The sequence below is a fragment of the Botrytis deweyae genome (assembly GCF_014898535.1).
Source record: "Botrytis deweyae strain B1 chromosome Unknown BDEW_001, whole genome shotgun sequence".
NCBI lineage: Eukaryota > Fungi > Ascomycota > Leotiomycetes > Helotiales > Sclerotiniaceae > Botrytis > Botrytis deweyae.
Window position 1 is genome coordinate 578,746 of NW_024066208.1, and position 24,889 is coordinate 603,634.

Here is a 24,889-nt window from a genome sequence, read left to right on the forward strand (position 1 = left end):
ACTTACCATGAAGGAAGTACCGAATCAACTACAAGCTCCCATTTTCTATCGGGGATAGTTCCTTAAGGTTCACCAATTTCGGGGTTTGGGGTATAATGCAATGGATTGAAGGGGCTGAGAGTGCGGATCAGTTGGCCATTTAATGAGTGTGGTAGGTTTGGTATCTTGGGAGAGTTTGTAGAGCGAGGAAATAAGAGAAAGCAACGGGAGGTTGATTTGATGGTGTGTGAAATATCTCTTGTCTCGAAAGTGTAACAGAGAGCAGGCCAGACCGAGTTGCCTCGACAGATATAACAATGGTCGACTGGGTTACAGTAACTTGAATAGAAAAGGATGGATGCGAGTCTGTAGATTGCTTTATGAAGTGAGACGAGATGAATAAATGTAGCGAATTTGCTATAAAGTTAAAGCACGCGTCGTCCTAGGTAGATTTCTTGCAATACATCAGTATGTTTGAACTCCTATCTCGAATATTCATGTCGCCTCGTGTCCATCGACAAATTGGAACACACCCAAACATTGGAACACCCCGTATGCCCCGTATATCCGAGACCCTCCTCCATGTATCCAGTCGCATGGAATACCCATTTCCAAGACACAATCTTTTCATACTCCAAATAAGCATATTTTACTTCAAATTTAACCCCCACCCTTCCTCATCATCCTCAAAACCAAATGCCAAATGTTTAACTTCAACACTTCTATCCGTCCTAGCTATTTCCTTCGTAGCGCCCTTTCCTGGCTCTCTAAACTAATCTCGTCTTTGCCATTTCTTTGCCAAGAGTTAGTGAGCCCATGCATGTCCCTTGGATGCAATGACCCTTGGATGGAGCATGGAGCTCGGGGTTGCGCGTCGTGGCGACGAGAGCTGAGGAAGCGGTGCTACGGGCGACGCCATTGCTGATGCATGATAATATGCCTATCATAATCCTTATGAAAGCTATGAAAGCTGCGATGCAGTAGGATAGTATAAGGCTGCGCGAATTATACGAGTAGACGTTTGTTGATCTTCTAGATGTCACATTGACGTATTTTAGCTTCCTGTGAAATGACTATAAGTATGGCCGTCTATACCTGGATGAAACTGCACTTTTACTTTGTGGTGTTGCTCATTGCCACCACACTGATATCCAAGATACTGTAGTAATGATAACGCTAGAGGAACTTGAATTCTGCGAAAACTTCAAGTATTTGAAAGTTACTCACGTCAGTTGAGTTGCGCTGAGCATGCTTTGGGTTTCGTAGTGACATTGATTGGTCGACTATACTGGTCAAGCATCGACGAGTTAGACCACACAATGGAGCGGGTTGTATCGCAGCCGTAGTCCTCTATCCAGCGACACTCACTAGCGATGCCTTTCACAAATTCGTCTTTCCACAGACTGTTAGTAAAATCCTCACATGTGTCGAGCCTACTTCTTAGTATCAAGTTGGAAGATTTGCGAATCAGAAGTTTCCCACTAGCTTTAGAAAACTCTTCACGTACAAACGATGCAATGTAAGAGTCATGTTCAGTATAGGGATGAAGGTTGGAGTAATCGAAGCCGTCAGCGTGAAGTCTATTAGTACAGGCTTAAACCCTATCGTTTGAAGACTGGTGCTTGTTTGATCGCCATTTTCGACATCAAAACCTACTTTGTAAAATGTGTTGCCTAGCGAGCATACGAAATTGTCTCACGAGGTCTGCAGCCATAATTGTATCTTTGATTTCGAATGAATACTTGAATTAGACAGTAGTGACCAGAGGTTCTGATTATCGAAATCGAAGGAGCCGAAATCCGCGAAGAGCGACGTGAATGCAGAAAATATAAATATTGGAAAGCCAGGTTCAAAAGAGAAAAACAGGGTTAAATTAGGAGTAAAAATAGTGTCTGCGAACGGAAGTGAATAAGGCGTTGTTGTATCAACAGGAAGTGAGGCGGAAAATTTGTTGAAGATTTGCTTTTGGACATCTGTTGATGGTGAACATTTTATAGTCGGCCCCCAAAACTGTAAGTAGTAAGACGAATTGTCAGCCAGTATATAATACGGAAGAACATCCATCCTTTCGGCTGCAGATGGTGTGAGTGCGGAAAGTTCGCCTGTCGGCCGAGCGATTGTATCGAACCTTGGATAGTAAAATCCTTCCGAGCTCTAGTCGAGAGCTGGAACTTCCGCCGGCTGGCTTTCAATAGAAATTCCTAGAACCACAGATAAAGTAGCAGGCGGTGCAATGGCTGCTAGCGCTATCAACCTGTACGAAAAAAATAAGCAATAATGGTGACTTACTTTGTAGGAGGGGGGAATTACCTACCAGGAGCAGATGCTGATAGTACGGCCAATTTGGCAGGTGCAAGTACTTCGACATTGAAGGAACCCGAAGGCGTTGACTTCAAGGCAAGAAGATCGTCAAGTCCATTGAGCGAGAAAGAATCCTGTTTGAATAACGTCCACAAGTGCTGATCGTAAGCTGCTCCTATTGCGGCTGCAAATAGTGAAGAAGTGGCATAAGCAAATATAGTAACAAACCTGATAGCTCATTGCTGGCGTAATGGTGACCCAGCCGCAGTCTTATTAAGGGAGGAGAAACAAAGGTGATGGCCAGTGGCTAGAGCATACTCACACGAAGCGAGCAATATCACAAAGCAGAGGGTTTGCCATTCAATTCCCCATTTCACGTAGTGTCGTGATCTATGGATCTTGTAGGAATCTGGCGAATGAAAAGGTGCATCCGCATCAAGAGCATCAAGAGAAATGGATGGGTGTGAGCCTTGGATGTCAATCGAATTTTGCGATTTCAAATTGTTACATTCAGGATTGCTTTGTGAAAATATGCTACCGTTTTCGTGTCCTTGGACCATGCTAGGCTGATTGCCTAACTAATTGCCATGGTATGTTTGATATGGATATTCAGCCGTGTATACAAGAGAACAGTCTGAGAACATGGAGCGACCGAATCAAAACCGGATGCTTTGGTCAAAAAATCCGCGCAAAAAATTGCAATCCTCAAACTAGATGTCGAGTCAAGATGACTGCGAAATGCCTAGGAGGTGCCGAATGATTCCAATCCACAAGTCTTGGGAAAAGGCATTTTAGAACTCGCAATGACAAGAAACGGGTTGATTTCAGAAAATTGGTTGGCTTATGGAAATTTGTTTTGTGAGCATTTCGCATCAAGAGAGACTTCGCCCACGAGGTTTTTTTGCGGAAGTATCCTACATTGCATTCGTACAACATACAGAAATAGGCCAATAGAGTACAAAGATTGTTCCACACTGGTAGTGCAATACTTGATTTCTAGAGAACGCATACCACGAAGGTAGATTTATGATGATTATAGACCAGATAATCTGGGGATTTGTCTGAATATATCAGCTGGATCATGAAATATTGTAAATTTTCTATAGAAGATTTGGGTTATATTGAGCATTTGAAATTCTGACAAAATGATAAATATTCATCAACTTTATACAACACAGTAAGGTTTGAAAAATGAACAGAAGATCAATTTCGAGATTAACAAGATAGAAAGCACGGCGAGGGTTCGTGAGAAGAAATGGAACTGTGGGACCTGAGGCAAAAACTATTTTATTTGTTCGCTTACTAGCGTCCACGTGCGCCCACACAATTGTTTGAATTCCTATTAACATTTTTCGAACTTTCAAAGTCTCACCAAAGACATCGACAACCACACGGCACTCTTTCAACGACAAGATGCCTACCCATTTGAGCAAAACCCGCAAGCAGTACGTTCTATCCCTCGAAATCGCAATTTCCTATCGACAAAATCACAAACCGATTGAGCGCGCGCGCCCAGATCAATTCCCCTCGAACTTGTTGCTAGTGCATTGGATGGAGGACTGAAAAAGAATTGAAGCTGACGAGATTTCTTCTGTATAGCCGCGGTCATGTTTCCGCCGGTAAAGGTCGTGTAGGAAAGCACCGCAAGCATCCAGGTGGTCGTGGTCTTGCTGGTGGTCAACATCACCACCGAACCAACATGGATAAGTACCATCCAGGTTACTTCGGAAAGGTCGGTATGAGATACTTCCACAAGCAAGGCAACCACTTCTGGAAGCCAGTTGTCAACCTTGACAAGGTACGTTCAGTTCTACAACGATTTGGATCGCGGGGAAGTTGAGAACTTTCGAGATGCGACGAATATGGCACAAAAATACATTTACTAATATTGTTCCCTAGCTTTGGTCCCTCGTCCCAGCCGAGAAGCGTGATGAATATCTCTCCGGCGAAAAGAAAGACACCGTCCCAGTCCTCGACCTCCTCCCACTCGGCTACTCAAAAGTTCTCGGAAAGGGTAGAATCCCAGAAATACCATTGGTTGTACGCGCAAGATGGTTCAGCAAGGAGGCAGAGAGAAAGATTACAGAGGCTGGAGGAGTTGTTGAATTGGTTGCATAAATGGGAAAATTCATAGCGAATGGATTATAGGTTTTCTCAAAATACCATAAATGGCTTCTGAACAAATGGCTATTGGAGTTCTTGATGAAAATGAAAGGAATTATGAAACCATTTTTTTCGTTGGTGAATTGATTTTCATTATTATGGGTGCTGTGCAATCTGAGCGAGGCTTCACTTTTTGAAGTAACCTCTACATCTAGATTGCGTGCTGTGTAAAACAGTATCTTAAGAACTGACATGCAAGATATCAATGTCCTCACAATCCTAATATATATATATACAATAAAGTCCCAAAACACACATGTACCATACTCCCCATAATCCACAAAGCGCCAATACAACCATTCATTACGCTGGAATCATACTTAATTCGTCCTCATCATAATCTTCGTTCTTGATGTCATCTTGCGTTGGTTCCAGAAGGAATGGATGATTCAAGGCATCTTCCGCGCTGATACGTTTGTGCGGATTGAGCTCCAAGCAGCGCTCCAAAAATTCGACGGCCAATTTCTCTTCCTTAGTCAAGGGCTGTTCCGCCCCATCTGGTCCTCCATCGTTTCTACATGTTGACCATAGGATGATTTTCTCCAACGCGAACCCAGCCTGGCCAATCGTAGGAATATTGGTTTCAAAAACAGTCCCGTGAAGATAAGCACAGTTCTTCATTCTCTTGACTCCAAATATGGTAGCAATCTCAATCATTGCCTCAACATCATCAGCCGAATTAAAGAACGGGAAACGTTTTGAAAGTATAGTCAAAAGTATTACTCCTGCAGACCAGATGTCAATTTTCGTCCGTTGCTCTTGACATTTGAAAAGCACCTCAGGAGCCCGAAAGCCACGAGTTCCAGCTCGGTTTGCACGCCGCGATGGTCGACTATCATGTTTTGGGTAGCCAGCCGATGGCAAATTTTGAACGGCTACACTATTCTCTAGCTTCCTTTTGCGTGTATCATAATCTCTTGTACACAGACAAGATTTGCAATCCTCTTCTTCCCGCTCTGCCAATCCAAAGTCCACAAGTACGCCCCTTTTCTTATCCGGCTCGTAGAGGAAATTCGTCGGTTTGATGTCCCGGTGAAGGATACCCTGGGCATGAACGGCCTTCAGGGCGGTGAACAACGACCGGAAATACACCTGCATATCAGAGACTTTCATCTTCCTGAAATATTCTCTGAAATCCGTATGTCTGAAATATGGTAAAACTGCAACTACTTGATCGGTATGCCTGAATGCTGTAATGAGGGGGCAGACTGAATCGCAGCCTCGGAGGTCGTTTAGGAGGTCTAGCTCATTGAGGATTCGAGTTGGACTGCTTGTAACATAAATTTTCTTTATAGCAACATATTTTTTCCCACGGCGTTGTTGATTATATTGGTCCAAGACTTCTCGAATTCCACCTGTCTTCCTTTTTTTCACGGGCGGTGACGTCCATGCGGAATGCTCTTTCTCTTCAATATCCCAATCATTATCGTAATGCTCATATAAGAGATCCTCTGCTTTGTAAACGGTAGAGAATGTACCTAGATCGCGTTAGTAACCGCGCCATAACATACAATTGCTTGATTTACCCTCTCCAATACGATTTATCAGCCGAAATCGATCCTTTATGCCCTTGAAAGTTGCTTCAAACTTGGCGATATCCTCTGCAGTAGCAGCATCAACAGCATCATCGCTTTCGTCAGACTCTTCCGAATACCCTTCATCTTGCAGCCTCTCGTTATCTTCAATTCTTGATTCGTCATTCTCGAGGCCCTCTTCATTCATTGCCTCTTCTTGATTTGTCTCGTCATTGTGAATTTGGAAAGAATTTTTGGTATTCCCTTGACGTTGACGTGCTGTTGACATATTGCTATTGAATAGAATTTTGAGTAAATTGAGATTCTCAAAGACCCATCACTGAATGGAGTCGAGATCTCGATCGGGTTGCTTAGTACAATCGACGCAGTAGTAATTTATTGCTCGCTGTATGTGATTATTGGCGGGGTCTTCAAGTCGCGGTCAAATCGCGGTGCAGATTCTAGGCGCTAGTCTTGAAGTGGTAGAAAGTCAACATCAATAAACACAAAACCCCTAGCAACTATTGTCGCAAACTTCACCCGTACAAACAAATAAATCAACGACAATACACAAACTCGGTTTATGTATTCTACTGCGATTCTGGATAGGTCGTCATTGTCGACAATATGGATACAATAGATTTCGATATCAATGATGCTCTTAAGCATTATATGAGCGACCCCGCGACTGTTCCGACACCAGAGGCAGATTCCAACCTTGTCGATTGCGAAAATGACCCCGAATCACTCACAAATGCCCTGGTCAACAGTGTCCTTAATCCCATCGTGGATTCAGTTGCAGAGAATCCAGATGCTATTACAAGAAGTTCATCATTTGATTCCTTGCAATTCCTGCTAAAGTGTGTACCAGTTTGTCCTCAATCTACTCAAAATTACCCCACCGAACCAGATTCTGAACTCTTCAAACTTTCTAGATCCTCTTCCGCCCTACCTACACATGCCTTGAGCAAAACATTTGACCTCATAGTCTCCGGTCTTTCTGCCGAAGCGGATACCATCCATAACGATCTCGAAACGGATGAACAGGAATTAGTCGCTCACCATAAACAATTACTGGAGATCCTTGGATTCCTATTACAATGGACGATCGCAGCGGTGGAAACCAAGGCGGCCGAGAAGTCGACAACTGCTCCGGTGGCTCGTGGAAGAGGCAAGGCCTCAAAAGCTAAAGCAAGTGCGAAAAACGAGAACTGGGACTCATCTGCTCAATTACAAACAGCACTTGACACTATGTGCAAGGTCCTAAAGTTAAAGCTCTCAAAGATATTTCTAACAACATCCGAGAGGGATACATTCATTAGTCTATTTACGAGACCTGTGTATATGGTACTAGAAAGTGAGCAAAGAGTTAAGAATACAGCAATCCGGATGCACGCTTTCAAAGTGCTCTGCATTGCTGTCAAGCATCACGGCCACGGTTATGGTAGGTTAATTTCAGTTGTATGAATGGGTTTGAACTGACTAGATGATAGCTGCACAAATATCTATCGTGCAGAATTTGACCTACTTCGAGCATTTAGCCGAACCTATGGCCGAATTTTTGCATATTCTATCCGAGCAATATGATTATCCTCAATTATCGGACGAAATAATTCGAGAGCTTAGCAACAAAGAATTCAATAGTAACGATACCAAGGGACCGAAGTCGGTCTCGGCATTTATCGTCAAACTCTCCGAGCTCGCTCCTAGGCTGGTTATCAAGCAAATGACTATGCTGGCAAAACAACTGGATAGCGAAAACTACGCAGTACGATGTGCCCTCATCGAAATCTGTGGAAATCTCATAGCAGACCTGAGTAAGCAGGAAGAACGTGGCGATAACCACAAATCACAACTCAATGCATTCTTTGACGTATTGGAAGAACGATTCTTGGATATCAACCCTTACTGTAGATGTCGAGCAATCCAGGTTTACATCAAGCTTTGTGAACTCGAACAAAAGTTTCCAAAGCGTCGACAGAGAGTCGCCGAATTAGCCGCGCGAAGTTTAGAGGATAAGAGTAGTAATGTCCGCCGAAATGCCGTCAAACTCTTGGGAACCTTGATCAAAACCCATCCATTTAGTCTAATGCACGGATCACAGTTGAATTTCAAGGAGTGGAATTCTCGATTAGAAGCCGTTGATGCGGAGCTGAATGCACTAAAGCCTCCAGCCGAAGCAGCTGGATTAGCTGATACTACCACAGCTGAAGCAGATCCCCAACTACTAGACGATGCTACTGTTCTGGAATCGGATTCTCCTAAGAAGGCTCAAGCACCTATGAGCGACGAGGAAAAGATTGCGGCAATCAAAAAAGCACAAGAAGAAGCTGCTACTTCAGAGGCTATCAATAAGTTAACTTTGACCAGACGATACTATGTTGAGGCTCTTAAATTTATTGAAGTTTTACATGGAGCTACTACCATTATCTGTCAACTGCTTGGATCGAAGAATAAGAGCGAGGTTATTGAGGCTATGGACTACTTCGAAGTTGGAGATGCTTACAATATTGAACAAAATAAGCTTGGCATCAGAAGAATGTTACGTCTAATCTGGACCAAGGGTAATAGTGACGAAGGAAAGGGTGTTCAAAATCATCTTATTGATTGTTACAAACGTCTCTTTTTTGAAGCCCCTGATACATACAGTGGAAACGATGCTGCGAATTACGTTGCACGTAATATGATTAGTTTGACGTTTGGAGCGACACCGGCAGAATTAACCTCCCTTGAGCAACTATTGAGCACCATGATGAAGGCGAACCATATTCCGGATCTCGTCATCTCAAAACTTTGGCAAGTCTATGGAGTCCAGAAGAGAGAAATTTCGAAGAGTCAGAGACGAGGTGCAATCATTGTGTTGGGTATGCTTGCTACCGCAAAGCCGGAGATTGTGGTTGGAGAAATGGAAACAATGTTAAGGATTGGTTTGGGGAGTCTTGGTAGATCAGACTTGCAGTTGGCCAAATACACATGCTTAGCCCTGCGACGAATTAACCCTACTGGAAGGCAAGCGACGCAGCAAACTTCGAAGCTTAGTAACGATCATGCCGTCCTCGGAAAGTTGGCTGCTATTATCGAAGTGGAGTCTGATAATAAAGAGTGGTATGGTGTAGCCGAACAGGCGATTAGTGCCATTTATGCCCTTTCGAAACATCCAGACAGCCTTTGTTCAGAGATCCTCCGAAGAAAGACAAAAGACGTATTCCAGCGGCGAGCTGCGGCATCGCCTCAACCCAAATTGGATGAGGACAATGATACAGACATGATGGACGTAGATATGCCGGATGCAGACGCCGAAGAACAGGGACGGGAAGAAGAAGCGCCACCAGCGGAGACTGAAACTCCAGCACCATCCGAAAACAAGCAGAAGGGTTCTGTTGCATTATCGCAACTTCTATTTATAGTCGGACATGTTGCTATCAAGCAGATTGTGCATCTTGAGCTTTGCGAAATGGATTTCAAAAGACGGAAGGTAGACGCTGAAAAGAACAAAGCAGCGGAGACACCAGCAGATAAGGCCGCGAAAGAAGCTGCCGATGATCTCGATATGATAGGAGGAACAACAGAAGATGATTTCACGGACGCCATGGCACACATCAGAGAACGTGAACTGTTATTTGGACAAAATTCCCTACTCGCTAACTTTGGACCACTTGTGGCTGAAATTTGTTCCAATAACACAACCTACAAGGATCGCAACCTTCAAGCAGCTGCTACCCTTTGCTTGGCAAAGCTCATGTGCGTCAGCTCCGAATATTGTGAAACTAATCTTCCTCTTCTCATCACTATTATGGAGCGATCGAAGGACCCGATTATCCGTTCGAATGTGGTAATCGCTCTTGGTGATATGGCTGTCTGCTTTAACCATCTTATTGATGAAAATACAGACTTCCTTTATAGAAGATTGAACGATAAGGATGCAAGTGTGAAGAGAACTTGTTTGATGACTCTCACTTTCCTCATTCTTGCCGGTCAAGTGAAGGTCAAGGGACAACTAGGAGAGATGGCTAAATGTCTCGAAGATGATGACAAACGTATCGCAGATTTGAGCAGAATGTTCTTTACTGAACTGAGCACGAAGGACAACGCTGTATATAATCACTTTGTTGATATGTTCAGCTTGCTGAGTGCCGAGAAGGAGCTTGAAGAGGATGCTCTCAGGAGAATCATTAAGTTCTTGGCTGGATTTATTGAAAAGGTATGTTGCTACATTTTTTGTATATGTTTACATCACAGGAATTGATACTGATCTGATAAATAGGATAAACATGCCCGCCAACTTGCCGATAAATTGGCAGCTCGATTAGCTAGATGTGAAAGCGAAAGACAGTGGAATGATGTCGCATATGCTTTGAGTTTATTACAACACAAGAATGAAGAGATTACCAAGTTGGTACAGGGAGGGTTCAGAGTTGTACAGGCTAGTGCTTGATTTTACGTCGAAGGTGTGTATTAGGCAGGAGATGAAAACTGGGAATGGGCTTTCTTGTATTGGATGGTTGATGATATTGATGATTACGGTGTTAGGGCTATGATCATCGAGAAATGATACTTGATACCTGGCGTTAGGTTGTATGATGTATTAACGATCTTGATGAATATAAGGTTTTCCACATACAATATCCAAGAATTTTCCAAGTGCAAATACAAATTTGAAGTGATCTCGGTGTCATGTCTACACTTCTTTTCTATCGAAATGTGCATTTCCTCAGCTAGCTACTCTACACTTGGATCACGCAGTTAGGTATATCATTTATTAGTGCTCTTGAAATAGTACCGAGAGAATACTAGGTAGGCACTATTTACTCTCAACATTCATTTCTCGACGAAAACTAGAAGCATCCAAGAAAAAATTGCCTAGCTCACCGGGAAATGTTCATTTTCCCGGTGAGCTTTTGGCATTCATTTTTTATTTTCTTCTACCAGATATGAGATTAGATGAGAACGGCAGTTTGGTATTTCCTCTCATGTATCGTGATACTGTGATCTTGTGATATCTGGCTGAGAGTGAAAGAATTGAAGTGTCAGGAACGGAATAGAGGGTTGTAGTGTAGAATCTCAATCACATCATGTTACTCACACTGTACTATTTCTCTATAATGTGAAGTTTTAAACGTCAGTTACTTTTTGCACCAGAATTCCATTTCAACTTTTGAAGAAAAGTTTGATAATGTGACTATAGAATGGTTCTTTCTCGCCGTGCACTCCTGCTATATTACTCGCGCCATCCATTTTCTTATTAATGGACTGTAATGAGAGAGAGAAAAAGTTGCTTCAAACTGCTGCCTACAAATTTCGCAATAAGGGTATCATGCATATGTTAATCGATCCGAATCGTCCTGTAACCTCCTCTTCACTTTCTTCCAGGCCCTTTGCATCTCCTGCATCTTTTTCCTTTCTCCTTGCCGAGGACCTCTCCCTCCCGTATATCACTACCGCTTAATTCCCAATACTCCACACTTCCACCCCGATGATATCAAATTTCTCCCCTTCATCACTCAATGGTTCGTTTCCAAATGTTGGACAACTGCTACTTACGCCCTTCTCAAAGGTATCATCTAACCAGAGTCCATAATGCCCATCTCCACCTCCTATTGATAGAAAGCCCGTTTCGCAGAGCATCATGTAGTCGTTTATTCCAGAGTAGGGGAAGGCTTTGAAGCGGATTCGTTCGGGCGTGCTGGCGCCTGATTTAATGGAGGAGGGGGATTTGGGAGGGTGTTGGGAGAAGGTGGGAGAGAGGAGTGAAGAGGGATGGGCGGGGTTATGGTTTTGATTTCGAGGAGCGCCGATGGTGGTTGAGCGTTGCAAGTTTGTTGTGTCGGAGGAAGGGGGAGGGGGAAGATTTGCTAGGAGGGAGGAGGAAAGGATGGTCGCGCGCCAGAGGAAACATTCTCCTGTGCCGAAATAGTGAGGTGCGGGGTGCGGTGCTTCTGTCAGGTATGCGCCGAATAACTATAGTGAACAATCTCATTAGCCACATGCCCAATCTCAAACGTAGCCCCAAGACCACCAAGATAACGACCAGACAAGAGATAAATAAAGATACATACCCCACCCTCTCCATCCTTAACGACCAATACAAAGCCATTCCTCAAACCCCTCAAGTCATCACACTTCTTATAAAGCGTGCCCAAGCTAACCCCATCCTGTTCCAAACTATAAACCAAATTCCATTCCTCGCACAACTGTAAGCGTGGGGGAACCAGTAATCTAATTTCCTCCGCCAATGCGCGGCTCAACAACTGCGCAGAGGGATCTGTATTTTCTCTCCACCCCTTCAACGTCACCGGATACAAAGGCGGTGGTTGAAAAGGCGATGCTGTTCGATGAGGAGGTGTGTAGACGCCTTGAATACCATTTTGTGCTGGGGAGAATGATGGAGATTGGGATTTTGCGTGATTGGAAGTATTGTGGTGATGATTCCCATTGCCGTTACCCGAATGAGTAGAAGGTTCGGTGGAAAAACGTCGCAGTAATCCAGTGACTGCGGTGGAAATGGTCGGGACAGCCCAACTTGTGGAGTTTGAGAGGGCGGGGGTAGAGTTGCCCGAGGAGGACATGGGGGTTTCGTCGTGATAGCGATTATTTGGCATTGTGGATGGATGCGATTGTGAATGCGGTGTTGGAATGGTTTTACTGCATTGATGGATCCACTGGTAGGTATATGTCGTGTTTGATATGCGCGAGGGCTACTGGAATGTTTTGTGGTTTTGTTCCGAGGATAGCTTGGAACCTTGATAAGATGCGAATGTGAGAGGTAGAGCTAGCTAGCTTCGTGGAATGAATCTCGAGATGGTAATTGTAGTAACCTGTGAGAGCAAGAATTATATACTTTAAAAGCTGTCGTACTTGAGCAATTGGTTGGAGTGAATTCACCCATTCGTGGTCTGATGAAATGAAAGATGTCGATTGTCGATTTCCAATTGCCAGTGCTGATTATTGAAGGGGGGCGCCACTAAGTTTCAATTGGTTAGATTAGGTGAGATACGGATAAGGCTGAAAGGTGTGCGGGAGCCAAGAAATGTTTGTTTGAGTGGTAGATTTCAATGTTTTGATGTTTGATGTTTGATGTTTATATCTCGTCCTTGGATTCTCGTTGTATGTCTCTCAGCGAGATTTGATTGTTCCGTCCGATACTCAAAATATATCTCCAATTATATATAAGATTCCAAGTCGACGGACCAACGACATCTATAGCCGTTTTTGTACGTTATCAAAATGAATGATCGGACGATTTTATGCATAACAACCTTCGGAATGAATTCCCATCGACATTGCATCAAATTCAACATGCTGTATCACCAATCCACAAATTACATACAAACCTGCACTTGAAACCCAAATGAGCAGATCATGTGTCGAGAATCTTTCAATCGTTAACGAGATATCTATAGCTACCAATTATCCAAGAATCTCTTAATCCCCTCAATTACACCTTCAGGACTTGGCTTCTCAGCACAAACATCCGGTTCATAATCAAAAGTATTCTTGAGATAATCCCTCGTGGTAGGTCCAATCGTCGCTATGAAAGTCTTTCTCTTTCCATCCTCCTGTTCATCCGCTCGTTGTATTTTCCCAGTGTGGGAATCTAACATCCCGAGTGATCGTAACATAGCATCGCATCCTGTCGGTGAGAAAACGACCACCCATCTCGTATCTCTATTCTCCGTCTCCTTCAATAAAGCTTTGAAATCTTCCTCAAAAGATTCCATTACTCCCGTACCATAAACCACCAATTCATCGACTTGAATTCGCTTCTCGACTGATAGTTCTGGATTCATCAATGTTTTAGGAATAATATCTCTTCTCTGTTCTCCAACCATGAAAAGTAGAGATGGTTTTATGGAGCGATCCTTATACCAATCCCCATAGTGTTCTAACATGTAATGTGCCAATGCTTCTCCATTTCCTGATTCGGCACCAAAGATATTCAAGGCGGGGGTTTGAGGTATCGATCGTAATGCTCGTGAAGTAGCTGGGCCGACGGTATAGACTGGTATATCTTGTAGATGTGGCCATTCATCGCTATCTAGAAAATTATTAGTAAATGATCTATAACACTCAATCGAATCAAATTCATCGCATACCATCTTCATTTTTACCCTCCTCCACCAACTTAGCAAATAATTCCACAGCCCTCTGACTGGTAAAAATCAAGCCTCCGTATTTCTTCCCCTCTTCTTTCCCAATGCCCCTCTCCTTAAGTAACCGCTTAACCTCATCCACTCCTTCATCCACAAACCTATGTTCCAATACCGGCACGAAAATCGGTTCAAACCCCCTATCACTCCCCTCCACCCCTCCCCCATGCCTCATCGCATTAAAACTCACTTCCTCAAACCTCTCCTCGTACCCATCATTCGGCACACTCTTCGTCTTCAACAAAAACGTCGGTATTCTCCCCATTCTTTCCATTCCTCAAATTCCTTCTCTCCAATCTTTCAAATTCTCACTCGTATTGTGATTGTAATTTCCCTAGATCCCAACGTCAAAATCTCACTATCGTAAAAAGCACATGAAACTTTATCCATCCATCCCACTTGCGGGGCACATGTTGGAGAAATGACGATTAGCCTCTGCTTCAAGCTATCAGCACTACGCCTCTTTCTATTCGCCAATGACACGTCAATCTTTTAAGCTTAAATCATACCCCTGTACCCATGCGGAAAATGCGGAAAAGGCCGATCATCTTCCTTTTCTTACAAACCAGAGCTTCACTTATTAATACATCTAGACATTTTCGTACATTTTTGTAAAACTTCATGCATATTTCATCTAATCCTTCTCCTTCCTTCGAATAACAAAGGCCAAAATGGCAGACGATACACAGGATGAAACCACAAATACACCTACCGCGAGCGCGGCCATCCCTCCAAAAAAATATCCCAAAGGTGTAATATTGGGAAAAGATGGGAAACCGTAAGTCATACATACTGATTCTCCTCTCCTCCCAATCACATCCTACCACATCACATCACATCACATCACATCCACCCAACCCCAAAAACTAACCCTCCCCCCCCCTCAGCTGCCGCTCCTGCAACTCCTTCGCCTCCTTCACCACCACCACCAAATCTCTCCAAACCTCTCAACCCACCACCTCCCCCCCAACCGACTGCCCCCCCGACATCGAAGCCCTCGGCCGCGCCTCCTGGACCTTCCTGCACACGCTCTCCGCTTCCTACCCCAGCAACCCCACCCCCACCGACCGCACCAACATCTCCACCTTCATGAGCCTCTTCTCCCAACTCTACCCCTGCTGGACCTGCGCCTCCGATTTCCAAACCTACATGGCCGAGAACAAGGTGCGCACGGAAAGTCGCGCTGAGTTTGGAAAGTGGATGTGCGAGGCCCACAATGATGTGAATCGGAAGTTGGGGAAGAGGGAGTTTGATTGCGAGCGCTGGGAAGAGAGGTGGAGGACGGGCTGGAGGGATGGGAGATGCGGGTAGGAGAGGGAAAGATCACAATGAGTTGAGGGACTTAAAAATGAGTACGGGAGTCTAAAAGAAGATTGTTGGGGTTTGGGTAGTGGCAAGATATATTGTGATCTTGTGGAGTGAGCAGAGGTTCGAATATGAAAAATATAGAAGGAGATGGTCTTGTGGAATGGGATGGGAGGATGTATTATATGAATGGGTAGAGGGTGTACGATATGATATATGATGAGATGAGACAAGATGAGGTGTATGACATAATGGCCAGCCCAGCATAGTTCGGCGTTTCGGGACAAAATCAAGAAGGTTATGCATGGAAGGGGGTGATCTCGACTCGAAAACTGTATATGAATTAACGAAGAATTCTCTTCTCATGACTACACCAAGAAAGAGTATAGGCTTGATGTATAAAGCTGATCTATTTCGCTAATGATGTGGTGCTGACTTTAGTCGCTGATGTATGTATCTCCCTGATCAACATCTAAAATACATTTCACACAATTCCTCCTCCCTACCCCTTCCACGACAACCCATACGATCGTCCATCTACTATCTCAATCGAAAAGACAACTACCGATCCCACTTCCTCAACGTCAACATCTACTAGCCTCCCGTTTGCTGTACAGGTTCCACTGCATTGATACGCATCAAACTCGATATCTCCTCGAACACTCCAATCTATCCCAATTCTTCACTAGTCCCTTGAAGCTGTAAAATAGAACATTACTGACAGATCCCTCATCATCCATGTCAAACCCAGAATCTTCATCATCGACATCATCATTATCGTCCATGTCCACATCTTTCGCCTTCTTTTCGCCCTTCTCGCCAATTTTTCTTCTCTTTCCATTGGATGTTTGAGCAGCAATACCGAAACCCAAACTCCTAAAACCGCCTCCAAAGAAATCCGAAGTAGTATTACCACGTCTTTGTCTCTTTTCCTGTCCTTTTCCTCCAAGGAGATTCAAGCCCCAGCGATCGGCATGAAGTTCTTTGACATTGTTATCCGCCTCCAATATTGACAGTATGTCCTTGCTTTTACTATTGGCCTCTTGCGCGGATCGTGTAACAATATCTGATTGATCGGGTGATTCTTTATCTTCATTTCCATTCCCATTACCTGTGTTTGAACCATGATTTCCCCCAGATCCCGAATCTTTTTCATCTTGTCGATCTTGTGTTGTCCGTTGACGACGATGGCTGGTCCCTGATCCAGGACAATCATAATCACTTGAAGATGTCTCGCTTTTCTCATCGTCTTCCTCATCAGTTTCCGAACTTGAACTTGAATCTGAAGTTGAATCCATATTATCTTCCTCTTCCGTATCGGAGTATCCCTCTCTCGGCTCTTGGGGAGGACCTAATACTGCTTCTCTCAAGTTTGCTTGGGAGCGCCCATCAGCGAAAGTTATGATTCTATCAACTATGAAGGGTAATCGATTCGATGTGTTAGAAAATTGACTAATGCGGGGCCGGTCGATTACTGCGAACATCATACCAAGAGAACCTCCAGCTACACGGCCACCTCGAGTGGATAAATTGGATTCATTTGGGAGAAATTGAGCAGGAGGTACAGAGCCTGCAGTCAAAAGACCAGTTTGTGAGGATCGATCAGAATCACTCTCACTGTTTCGAATATCAAGTGCAGAGATTGAGGCTGATAGTATAGTAGTCATCGTTGTCCTTGACGTCGAAGGTAAGTCGTTATGAGATATCGATGCACTAGTAAACGACGCAGTCGCCACCATCATGGTAGAACTTGACGAACTTGACAAGAGGTTTTCACTTGCAAAGTTTCCCACTTCAGGAGCAACATGTGTAGCGTTTCTTGCGCTCTCAACCACTTGCATCTGCATGTATTCATCCCCACTGCCCCCAGACTGATTCTGGTCCTGACCTTCAGATTCCCGAGCAATTAAGGTGGAGGAGGCCTCCAATAGTCGTGGATCGCTTTTAGAACTGTTTTCTTTTTCTTCTGCTTTCTTTGCACTGGGGGTCGCACTGGGGGTCGCACTGAGGCTCGTGTTGGAGGTGGTGGCACTGCTGATGGCCGTGCCCACGATTGTAATGGGTCGCGTGGTGGTACTGGGTTGTCTGATGGCTTCCAATATTCTTTGATCGCTCTCAGAATGCGTGTCCTCTTTCTCTGCCGTTTTTGCACTGGAGCTGGTCGCAATGCTGCTGGAGGGTTTTCTGTTTGCCATAGTGATTGTGACTGTAATGGATTACGTGGTGGGTTGGGTGTTGGCTTCCAATATTCTTTGACTGCTTTTAGAACGGATCGTATTTTTCTATACTTTCGTTTCTTGGGAGGTGCTCCGATGCTTGCTCCGAGGCTTGCTCTGGGGCTTTCACTAGAGCTGACGCTGAACCTGGGGTTGGGGCTGTACCTGGAGTCGGACCTGAGGCTGGATCTGGAGCTGGACCTGGGGTTAGACTTGGAGTTGGACCTGGAGTTAGAATTTAAGCGGGAGCTGGAGCTGGAGCTGGAGCTAGCGCCGACGACGAAAGTGGTTCTAGCAGTGGCGATTGCGCTGGGGCTGTCTTTTGAAACTTCTTGATCAATCTTTGAAGCCACTTCTTTGCTGTCTTCACCTGTTTTTGGCACCACTTCCTTTTCCTCTTCTTTGGCGCCAATGTCTCTCTTATCGTTCTCTCCACGGCACTGACGAATGGGGGAGATGGCTTGCGTTGACATGTACGCCGCTTAGGCGAGAGTGATGCTTGTGGTGGCGACTGTACTGGCGATGCGTGTCGCGAGTGTTCTCTCGATGTTGACTGCACCGCTGTCTCTAGAGTTTTCTTTTCCTCAGCCGAGTTAGACGCTTGAGATAACGTTCGTCTGACTTCCTGGTTCTCCTGATGATCTTGAGTCTGCCGTGAATCCATCGACCGTCTCGTTCGTCACCCTGCAGACACAATAGTCTGTCACAAAATAACTAGCAAATTAAAAGCCATATATTGTGATAGGAATTATATGTACTATCACCCCTGTTGACGTTACTACAGTTGTAATTGCAGGAATGCGTAAAACAGGCGAGAGAATAGTCCTTGTTGATGGAGATTAGGCGTATGCTGCTTCCGGAGTTTGATCCGTAGGAAAGAGTGTGGTGTTAATAATGACCAGGCATATAATTGAGGGAAAATTGTCCTTCAGCCCTACTGTACTTATGAATGGACTAAATTGACAACTCGAGATGAAATGAGAAGCACTGAGGGTTTAAGTGATCAGAAACTCTCAACAAATGAGGCAACGATGTAAAGAATAAGACAATAAATCTATATCCCCAAAACGAATGTCAATGAGAACAGAACCACCCTAGCAATAAGCCAGAAGCAAGAATCGTGTGAGAAAACGAATGTTATTGTTAGCGTTGTTGTAAATCTGTAAGCTATGAATAAGAAGAAGTACGTGTGTTGATGATGAGAAGAAAGAAAAGAAAAGAGAAGAAAAAGAAAAAAATCAACGTCCTTTCGGGTTTAAATACGATGAATTGAGTAACTAAACAAACCAAATCGCTCTTACTCCATTTAATATAGAAATAGCAAGCACATCACTATCCCCTTCTGTTCTTTCCTCCTCAATCTGTCCAAAACACATCGGGAAACCGCGATGAAGCCGAATTCGAGATCGATTCTATGAGAAACGGAAAGAGAAGAAAGAGGATTTGACTAGGAGGAGTTTAAGTACAGTACTAGATACAACTAGGTCGTACATTTAGGTACGTAGGTATGCAGAGATCCAGAGCCTGAGTATTTGAGAAAGTTCAGCAATTTCGATCAAGTCAATACACTTTCCCTCTCTCCTTCGTGACGTCGAACTATCGAGTTGTATCTGGAAACCACGTTCGTTCAAGACTCCAAGTGCCGAATACCAACGATCAAGAACAACAGCAGGACTGAAATGCCAAAGAACACATACTCATGATTAACAATCACCACCGACCTGGAATGGAGAAAAATCTCTTCTTTCTGCTCGCTAAACAATTGGTTGTTGATACAGATTCATCACTACTACATGCATCTATCCCCTCTGACTTCCTTGCTCATCTAATGATAAACGCGCATTAGAAGAATTGCGATGTTCGCAATACTTTTGTGTTCAAATATGAGGTGCGGCTATGTACAACACATGAAAAACGCACTTTCTTCCCTCTTCCGTCTAAAACGCCTGGATTCCGATCCCAACTCCGACCCTTCCCTAATCAGACTCCATATTCTAAGTCGTTTCGTATGATATCGTGTGTTGTATCATTTGTATGTACAATCGTCAACCCTAGCCCTTTCCCAATCCCGACCAAGCCCCAAAGGAAGATAAACACAAGTACCCCTTCTATCACAATTCATCTTTATTTCCCTTCTTATCCCCATCCTTCCCCGCCACAATCCTCTCCAATGTCTCAAACACCTCTTCCGCTTTCTCTTCAACCTTGTCCCTGACTCTCCCTCTCCTCTTCTCCTCCTCTTTACCATCATCTTCTTCCCCTTTAACTTTATACGCCTCCTCTTCCCCAATTTCTACATTCGCCGCATACTCCGCAATCCTACTGACAACCATTTCCTCAATTTCCTCGCCCCTACCTGCTGCTACCCTCAAAATCAAATCATTCAAGCTTTGTCTCCCCAGAATATCCACATGATCTCCAGTATTTGGACCTCCACGAGGACTAAAACGATCTGGTTCGTGAGGCATTTCGTAGGTCTTAATTTTTATACCTGCTGGATTATAGCGATGGTATTTCCAACCACGATTACACATGTAACCGACACTGAGTAAATTGACGGTTCCATCACCTTCGCCAAGAATCACGCCGTGGTCTATGTTAGCTTGGGATAGACCGGTGTCGATTGTGATATTGAGGGACGAAAGGGGATTATCCGAGTGGCGATAGAAATAAGCACGTTCGGTTGGTTTACCGATACCTGTTGAATATTAGCATTGGTAAAAGAAAAGTTTTGGAGATGGAAGAACATACCATAGAAACAATAAATCTTCAGATTTGGCGCAAGAGGTAATCTCGTTTCAAGTGGGTTGATCCATTTCTTTGGATCCTTTTCATTTGCTTCCACTTCAGCTGTAGTATGAGCCACACCATGCGAATAGCTACCCTTGACTGCCTTACGATACCAATCTTCTGTGGTATTAAATAGATAGTCTAGAGATTGCGATACCGTAAGATTTCGATACCCCGTTGATGTGTTTTGGTTTTTGAAATTCAAAAATTGTCCATAGCTGACTTCCTGACCTGGGGTATCATCTGGTGCCCAGGTTGCATTACCCCAAACAGCATCGCCTCCAATTGGGAGCATGGAAGAGATTCCTGGCATGGCTCGAAAGAGCTCAGCTCGTTCTTCTTTATTGAGGAATTTTTCGAGGCCATAAACTGCAAATGCATTTAGTTGTGCGGTATCTTTCATCTCTCCTGATAGCACAGCAGGCAATCCCTTGAGAGCTCCAAGCATGCATCCACTAATGTTGATCCAAGAATCAACATATTTGTCAACCCAATCATCTCCACCGTTTCCGCCACTCGAAGATGCTACCCAATGCATAAAATAGAACAGCACTTGACCACCCATAGAATGCGAAACCAAGACCACCTTTTTATTTGAAATCTTACTCGCCAATTCGATATGCGTCTTCAATCTTGTGAAGTATTGATCTCTCACCTCCAAATTCGCGTACGACAATCTCCAATCATAAGCCGCCGTGTAACTATTCGTAGGATCGTAGCCAATCGTCGCCAAGTTCTCCAGTATTTTACTCCAAATCCAATATCCTGTTATGAAGAAATCGGCAGCGTCAAATCCTTGCGCAGCTCTCAATTTGATTCCGGGAGGATCCAGTCCAGTACGTTTGTCTAACATGATATGTCTTTTCCACCCTTCTTTGTCGGCAACCAAAGCTCTCATCATACTCCAACTTCCCCACAATCTTTTGCGAAAATAAGGCCGTGAAGCATTAGTCGTACCCCAAGATTCCAACCCCGTCGAGATAACACCTGGAACCATAATGACTGGATGATGCGCAAGAATTCCCTGCGACTTGAGATGTAAACCCACAGAGAACGAATCATAATTCACGGCTTCCCGTTCTCCCTTCTACAGACAAAGATTCATTAGCCTCACATGTAACTCAAAACCTTCCCATGCCCAACTTTCCCCCATAACCGAAAGAGGGATACAATACAGAAAGGCCAGCACCTACAGCCAGATCCCTTGCATCCTTCACAAATCCCGCCGGCAACACGTCCATCAGACTATCCATAGTAATCCCCTCCAACATTTCCGGTAACTCGAGTAGATCATTCTTGCCCGCGAAAAACCCCGCTATCACCAAGCCAAACAGTCCACCGAGGAAAAATATAAATGTGTTGCGTCGTTTTCTATGTTTTCGTTCTTTATGCGTGAGGACTCGAACTACGGGCGCGAGACGCACTTCTTCGCCTTTGGAGGGGGAGGAAGAACGGGTTGCTGGAATAGAGGGGGAGGGGGATGGCGTCGGAGTTCCGAGGAATAGGCGGCGGATGAGGGACATGATGAGAGAGCCAAGTTGAGAATTTATGGGGGAGAGAGTGAGAATGAGAAGAAGTAATAAAAATGAATATCAACTCATCTCTTCATTGTCAGAAAATGGAAAGTTCAAAATATGAAGAAAGGAAACTTTTCTGTTCACAAATACAAATTTGGGATCGATTAACCTTACATCGATCCTTCTAACTTGAACCTGCCAAGCTACGTAATCGCATTGATCCCAATTGTTTGCGCTTGCTTCGGGATTGGCAGCTTAGCGGCTTGCTCGGAACTTTTTGTTTTCCGTTCTCATGTTAACCTTTTTGCCTTTTTTGATTGGTTAAAAATAAAGATTGACAGGGGTGCAAGAGGTATTTTTACATGTGAAGAAAGAAACGAAAAGTTTCCCCAAAACATCCACGTGACATATCAGAAATTCAGAAATTCAATCAAATTTTACCGAAGTTTATCCAGTAGCCAATCCAGTCCAGTCCAACTTATCGGATCATCATCATCATTTGTCCCGTCGTCCCCTCCATCAAGATTCATCCTATACGTAAGAGTTGAGGCCCCAGCTTATCGCATACTATTCTTTTTTGTAATAAAATCTCTACAAAAAAGTTGTTTTTTTTATATAAATTTATTTTTTTTATAATTTATTTAATAATTAAAAAGTTAATTTGAAAATCTTTTATATAAAAAATTACTATATTCAAAATCTTAAAAAATAAATAAATTATTTTTAGCATTTTTTTGATATAATTATAGATTTTTAAAATTGAAATTTTTTGAAATTTATCACATATAACATTTTTTCTATATAAAAAAATCGATTTTTTTGGTTTTTTTAGAAATTCTAATTTTGAAAATCTATAATTATATCAAAAAAAAATATTAAAAATAATCCATTTATTTTTTTGAATAATTTTAATAATTAATTATAATATATATCAATTTTAATAATTTCATTTTTATATTTATTGAAATAATATATAATTCAAAAGTTGAAGAAATAAAGGTTTTTGATATATTTTCGGTTAGTATACAATAAGCCGGGGCCTCAACTCTTACATACTCATACATACCTCTTAAAGATACCCAGAACACACAACATAATAATAAGTAGAGACCTCACAAACAACCACTTCGATAATTTCCGCAAACATGGCTTCAGAGACCAGCTCCACAACACCTATATCTACAAGCAATAAAGATTTACCAGCCGAACTACGATATATACAATACGAGCATTCACTCGAGAAACAATATTTACCCTCAATTCGAGCCCTGATATCTAAAGATTTGAGCGAACCTTACAGCATCTATGTGTATCGATATTTTCTATACCAATGGGGAGATTTATGTTTTATGGTATTTTCCCTTTTTCCTTGTCCCCCCAAATAGACAAACAATCAATAATTCAATTCACTTCCAAATCAAACTAACATTCCCCAGGCACTCGACCCCTCTCTCCCTCTAACCCCCACAACTACCCCCCCTCTCCACGGCATCCTTATCGCCAAACTCGAAACTCATTCCTCACACTCCCCACCCACCCTTCGCGGATACATAGCCATGCTCGCAGTCTCATCATCATTTCGCGGTCAGGGCATCGCAACCAAATTGGTAAAACTGGCAATTGATGCGATGGCTGCCAGAGGAGCAGATGAAATAGTTCTAGAAACCGAAGAGGGGAATGTGGCCGCAATGAGATTATATGAACGACTGGGATTTGTGAGGAGTAAGAAGTTGAATAGATATTATTTGAATGGGAGTTGTGCATATAGATTGGTGCTGCATTTGAAGAGGGTGGGCGACATGAGTGGGATGGTGGAGGGAAGGGATGAGGATTATGTTTAAGGTCTATTCGTGAGGGAATATGAAACGACTAGTGATGGTGAAAGACCAATCTTCGAACGTCTAGTACTATCGCAGAGTAAGAGAGGCCTGGAGGTAAGGATGCGAACGAAATAGAGGTAGCGATTGGGGTCCCGGTGACAACGGGAGAAACGCTGAGGATATACAATGGGATTTTGTATTGAATTTTCATACCCCCATCTCACCATATCTGCACCAACACGCCGGCCAATTAATAAAAGAGGATGTCTGGACAACTTGTCAGTCAAGAAAAGTTTCCGAGACGGCGAGGACAAGGAAGAAGAAGCTAGTCAGTTCAGATACGGGCCCGCCACTCTCATCTGTGAATAACGAAGGGTAGTAATCGACCAAAAGAGTAAGTAAAAGCTGCCCACTATACGCAAGGAATCTCTGTAGCAGTTGATACAGTAAGATAGTAGACAACTCCAATCTTACCTGCTTGTACCCAAAGTAATTATCTGTAAATTCCAAATCCCAACACTCCATTCGTCAACCTCCACTCTTGAAATCAAACTCGGGGAATTTCAGGACGATGCCTACTTCCAAGACGGCAGGTAGCAGCTCGTTTCATATCACTCTCCTCACCATCTCCCAAGAATGATAGATACCTAGGTACCCAATAGAAACTTTAAAAGAAATATATATACCTCGCTACAAACCCCCAACTCACTGCCTTCTCTCTACATCCGATCGAATCGAATCTAATCTATCCTCTTCCATTCTACGTCCCTGTATATCACAAACGAAAAATACAAACTACCTAGGTAGTCACATAATAGATAGTTCTGATCTGGAAAATTTTGTATTTGTATTTGTATTTGTATACTCGAGTATGAGATGTCTAGCGAATAACTCGTGTCTGGCAAATAGCTAGCTATCTATCCATTTCCACAGAGATCGTCATTTACATAGGTACGCAAATTTTTATCCCTCCCCGAATCCGGCCAGTTTATCCACGATCGCGAAGTGAAGAGGAAATTGCCATTCGCTTAGATTATATCGAAAGTGTGGTTTTGATGAAACGCACATGTTACTAGGTATTTACTTTCTAAAGCCATCCTACAATCCTAGCTATAGCTAGATCTCTGAATTAGAGCT

General features: G+C 43.4%; 11 protein-coding genes across 11 annotated transcripts; 4 read left to right on the plus strand and 7 right to left on the minus strand.

The window, feature by feature from the left end:
* Positions 1-661: 661 nt before the first annotated feature.
* Positions 662-1,662, minus strand: EAE98_000186 (uncharacterized protein). Its single transcript, XM_038947804.1, has 2 exons — positions 1,207-1,662; positions 662-1,041 (listed from the first exon to the last, which is right to left on the minus strand). Exons 1-2 carry the CDS (start codon positions 1,227-1,229, stop codon positions 747-749), a joined length of 318 nt encoding a protein of 105 aa, XP_038815481.1. The 5' UTR covers positions 1,230-1,662; the 3' UTR covers positions 662-746.
* A 12-nt stretch (positions 1,663-1,674) lies between these two features.
* EAE98_000187 (uncharacterized protein) lies at positions 1,675-2,840 on the minus strand (the record flags this gene model as incomplete). The annotated part of the gene is given in 4 exon segments (XM_038947805.1): positions 1,675-2,133; positions 2,152-2,233; positions 2,290-2,508; positions 2,539-2,840. 4 exon segments carry the CDS (start codon positions 2,838-2,840, stop codon positions 1,675-1,677), a joined length of 1,062 nt encoding a protein of 353 aa, XP_038815482.1.
* Positions 2,841-3,693: 853 nt separating this feature from the next.
* Positions 3,694-4,398, plus strand: EAE98_000188 (uncharacterized protein; the record flags this gene model as incomplete). Its single annotated transcript, XM_038947806.1, has 3 exons — positions 3,694-3,725; positions 3,880-4,078; positions 4,180-4,398. 3 exons carry the CDS (start codon positions 3,694-3,696, stop codon positions 4,396-4,398), a joined length of 450 nt encoding a protein of 149 aa, XP_038815483.1.
* Positions 4,399-4,746: 348 nt separating this feature from the next.
* EAE98_000189 (uncharacterized protein) lies at positions 4,747-6,246 on the minus strand (the record flags this gene model as incomplete). The annotated part of the gene is made up of 2 exons (XM_038947807.1): positions 4,747-5,921; positions 5,970-6,246. 2 exons carry the CDS (start codon positions 6,244-6,246, stop codon positions 4,747-4,749), a joined length of 1,452 nt encoding a protein of 483 aa, XP_038815484.1.
* A 338-nt stretch (positions 6,247-6,584) lies between these two features.
* Positions 6,585-10,580, plus strand: EAE98_000190 (uncharacterized protein; the record flags this gene model as incomplete). The annotated part of the gene is made up of 3 exons (XM_038947808.1): positions 6,585-7,401; positions 7,451-10,158; positions 10,222-10,580. 3 exons carry the CDS (start codon positions 6,585-6,587, stop codon positions 10,390-10,392), a joined length of 3,696 nt encoding a protein of 1,231 aa, XP_038815485.1. The 3' UTR covers positions 10,393-10,580.
* Positions 10,581-11,399: 819 nt separating this feature from the next.
* EAE98_000191 (uncharacterized protein) lies at positions 11,400-12,556 on the minus strand (the record flags this gene model as incomplete). The annotated part of the gene is made up of 2 exons (XM_038947809.1): positions 11,400-11,915; positions 12,014-12,556. The coding sequence occupies 2 exons, from the start codon at positions 12,554-12,556 to the stop codon at positions 11,400-11,402; spliced, it is 1,059 nt and encodes a 352-aa protein (XP_038815486.1).
* An 801-nt stretch (positions 12,557-13,357) lies between these two features.
* EAE98_000192 (uncharacterized protein) lies at positions 13,358-14,369 on the minus strand (the record flags this gene model as incomplete). The annotated part of the gene is made up of 2 exons (XM_038947810.1): positions 13,358-13,992; positions 14,051-14,369. 2 exons carry the CDS (start codon positions 14,367-14,369, stop codon positions 13,358-13,360), a joined length of 954 nt encoding a protein of 317 aa, XP_038815487.1.
* Positions 14,370-14,775: 406 nt separating this feature from the next.
* Positions 14,776-15,415, plus strand: EAE98_000193 (uncharacterized protein; the record flags this gene model as incomplete). Its single annotated transcript, XM_038947811.1, has 2 exons — positions 14,776-14,882; positions 14,992-15,415. The coding sequence occupies 2 exons, from the start codon at positions 14,776-14,778 to the stop codon at positions 15,413-15,415; spliced, it is 531 nt and encodes a 176-aa protein (XP_038815488.1).
* A 632-nt stretch (positions 15,416-16,047) lies between these two features.
* EAE98_000194 (uncharacterized protein) lies at positions 16,048-17,604 on the minus strand (the record flags this gene model as incomplete). Its single annotated transcript, XM_038947812.1, has 1 exon — positions 16,048-17,604. The coding sequence occupies one exon, from the start codon at positions 17,602-17,604 to the stop codon at positions 16,048-16,050; it is 1,557 nt and encodes a 518-aa protein (XP_038815489.1).
* A 2,132-nt stretch (positions 17,605-19,736) lies between these two features.
* On the minus strand, positions 19,737-21,938 carry EAE98_000195 (uncharacterized protein; the record flags this gene model as incomplete). Its single annotated transcript, XM_038947813.1, has 3 exons — positions 19,737-20,323; positions 20,377-21,502; positions 21,609-21,938. The coding sequence occupies 3 exons, from the start codon at positions 21,936-21,938 to the stop codon at positions 19,737-19,739; spliced, it is 2,043 nt and encodes a 680-aa protein (XP_038815490.1).
* A 1,086-nt stretch (positions 21,939-23,024) lies between these two features.
* On the plus strand, positions 23,025-24,450 carry EAE98_000196 (uncharacterized protein). The gene is made up of 2 exons (XM_038947814.1): positions 23,025-23,284; positions 23,369-24,450. The coding sequence occupies exons 1-2, from the start codon at positions 23,078-23,080 to the stop codon at positions 23,771-23,773; spliced, it is 612 nt and encodes a 203-aa protein (XP_038815491.1). The 5' UTR covers positions 23,025-23,077; the 3' UTR covers positions 23,774-24,450.
* Positions 24,451-24,889: the final 439 nt, after the last annotated feature.

Coding starts and splice junctions, on each gene's coding strand:
- EAE98_000186 (XM_038947804.1), bottom strand. CDS start 1,229: ATGCTCAGCGCAACTCAACTGAC. Junction 1,042..1,206: donor CTCAGCGCAACTCAACTGAC/GTGAGTAACTTT, acceptor GTCATTTCACAG/GAAGCTAAAATACGTCAATG.
- EAE98_000196 (XM_038947814.1), top strand. CDS start 23,078: ATGGCTTCAGAGACCAGCTCCACAACACCTATATCTACAAGCAATAAA. Junction 23,285..23,368: donor GGGGAGATTTATGTTTTATG/GTATTTTCCCTT, acceptor AACATTCCCCAG/GCACTCGACCCCTCTCTCCC.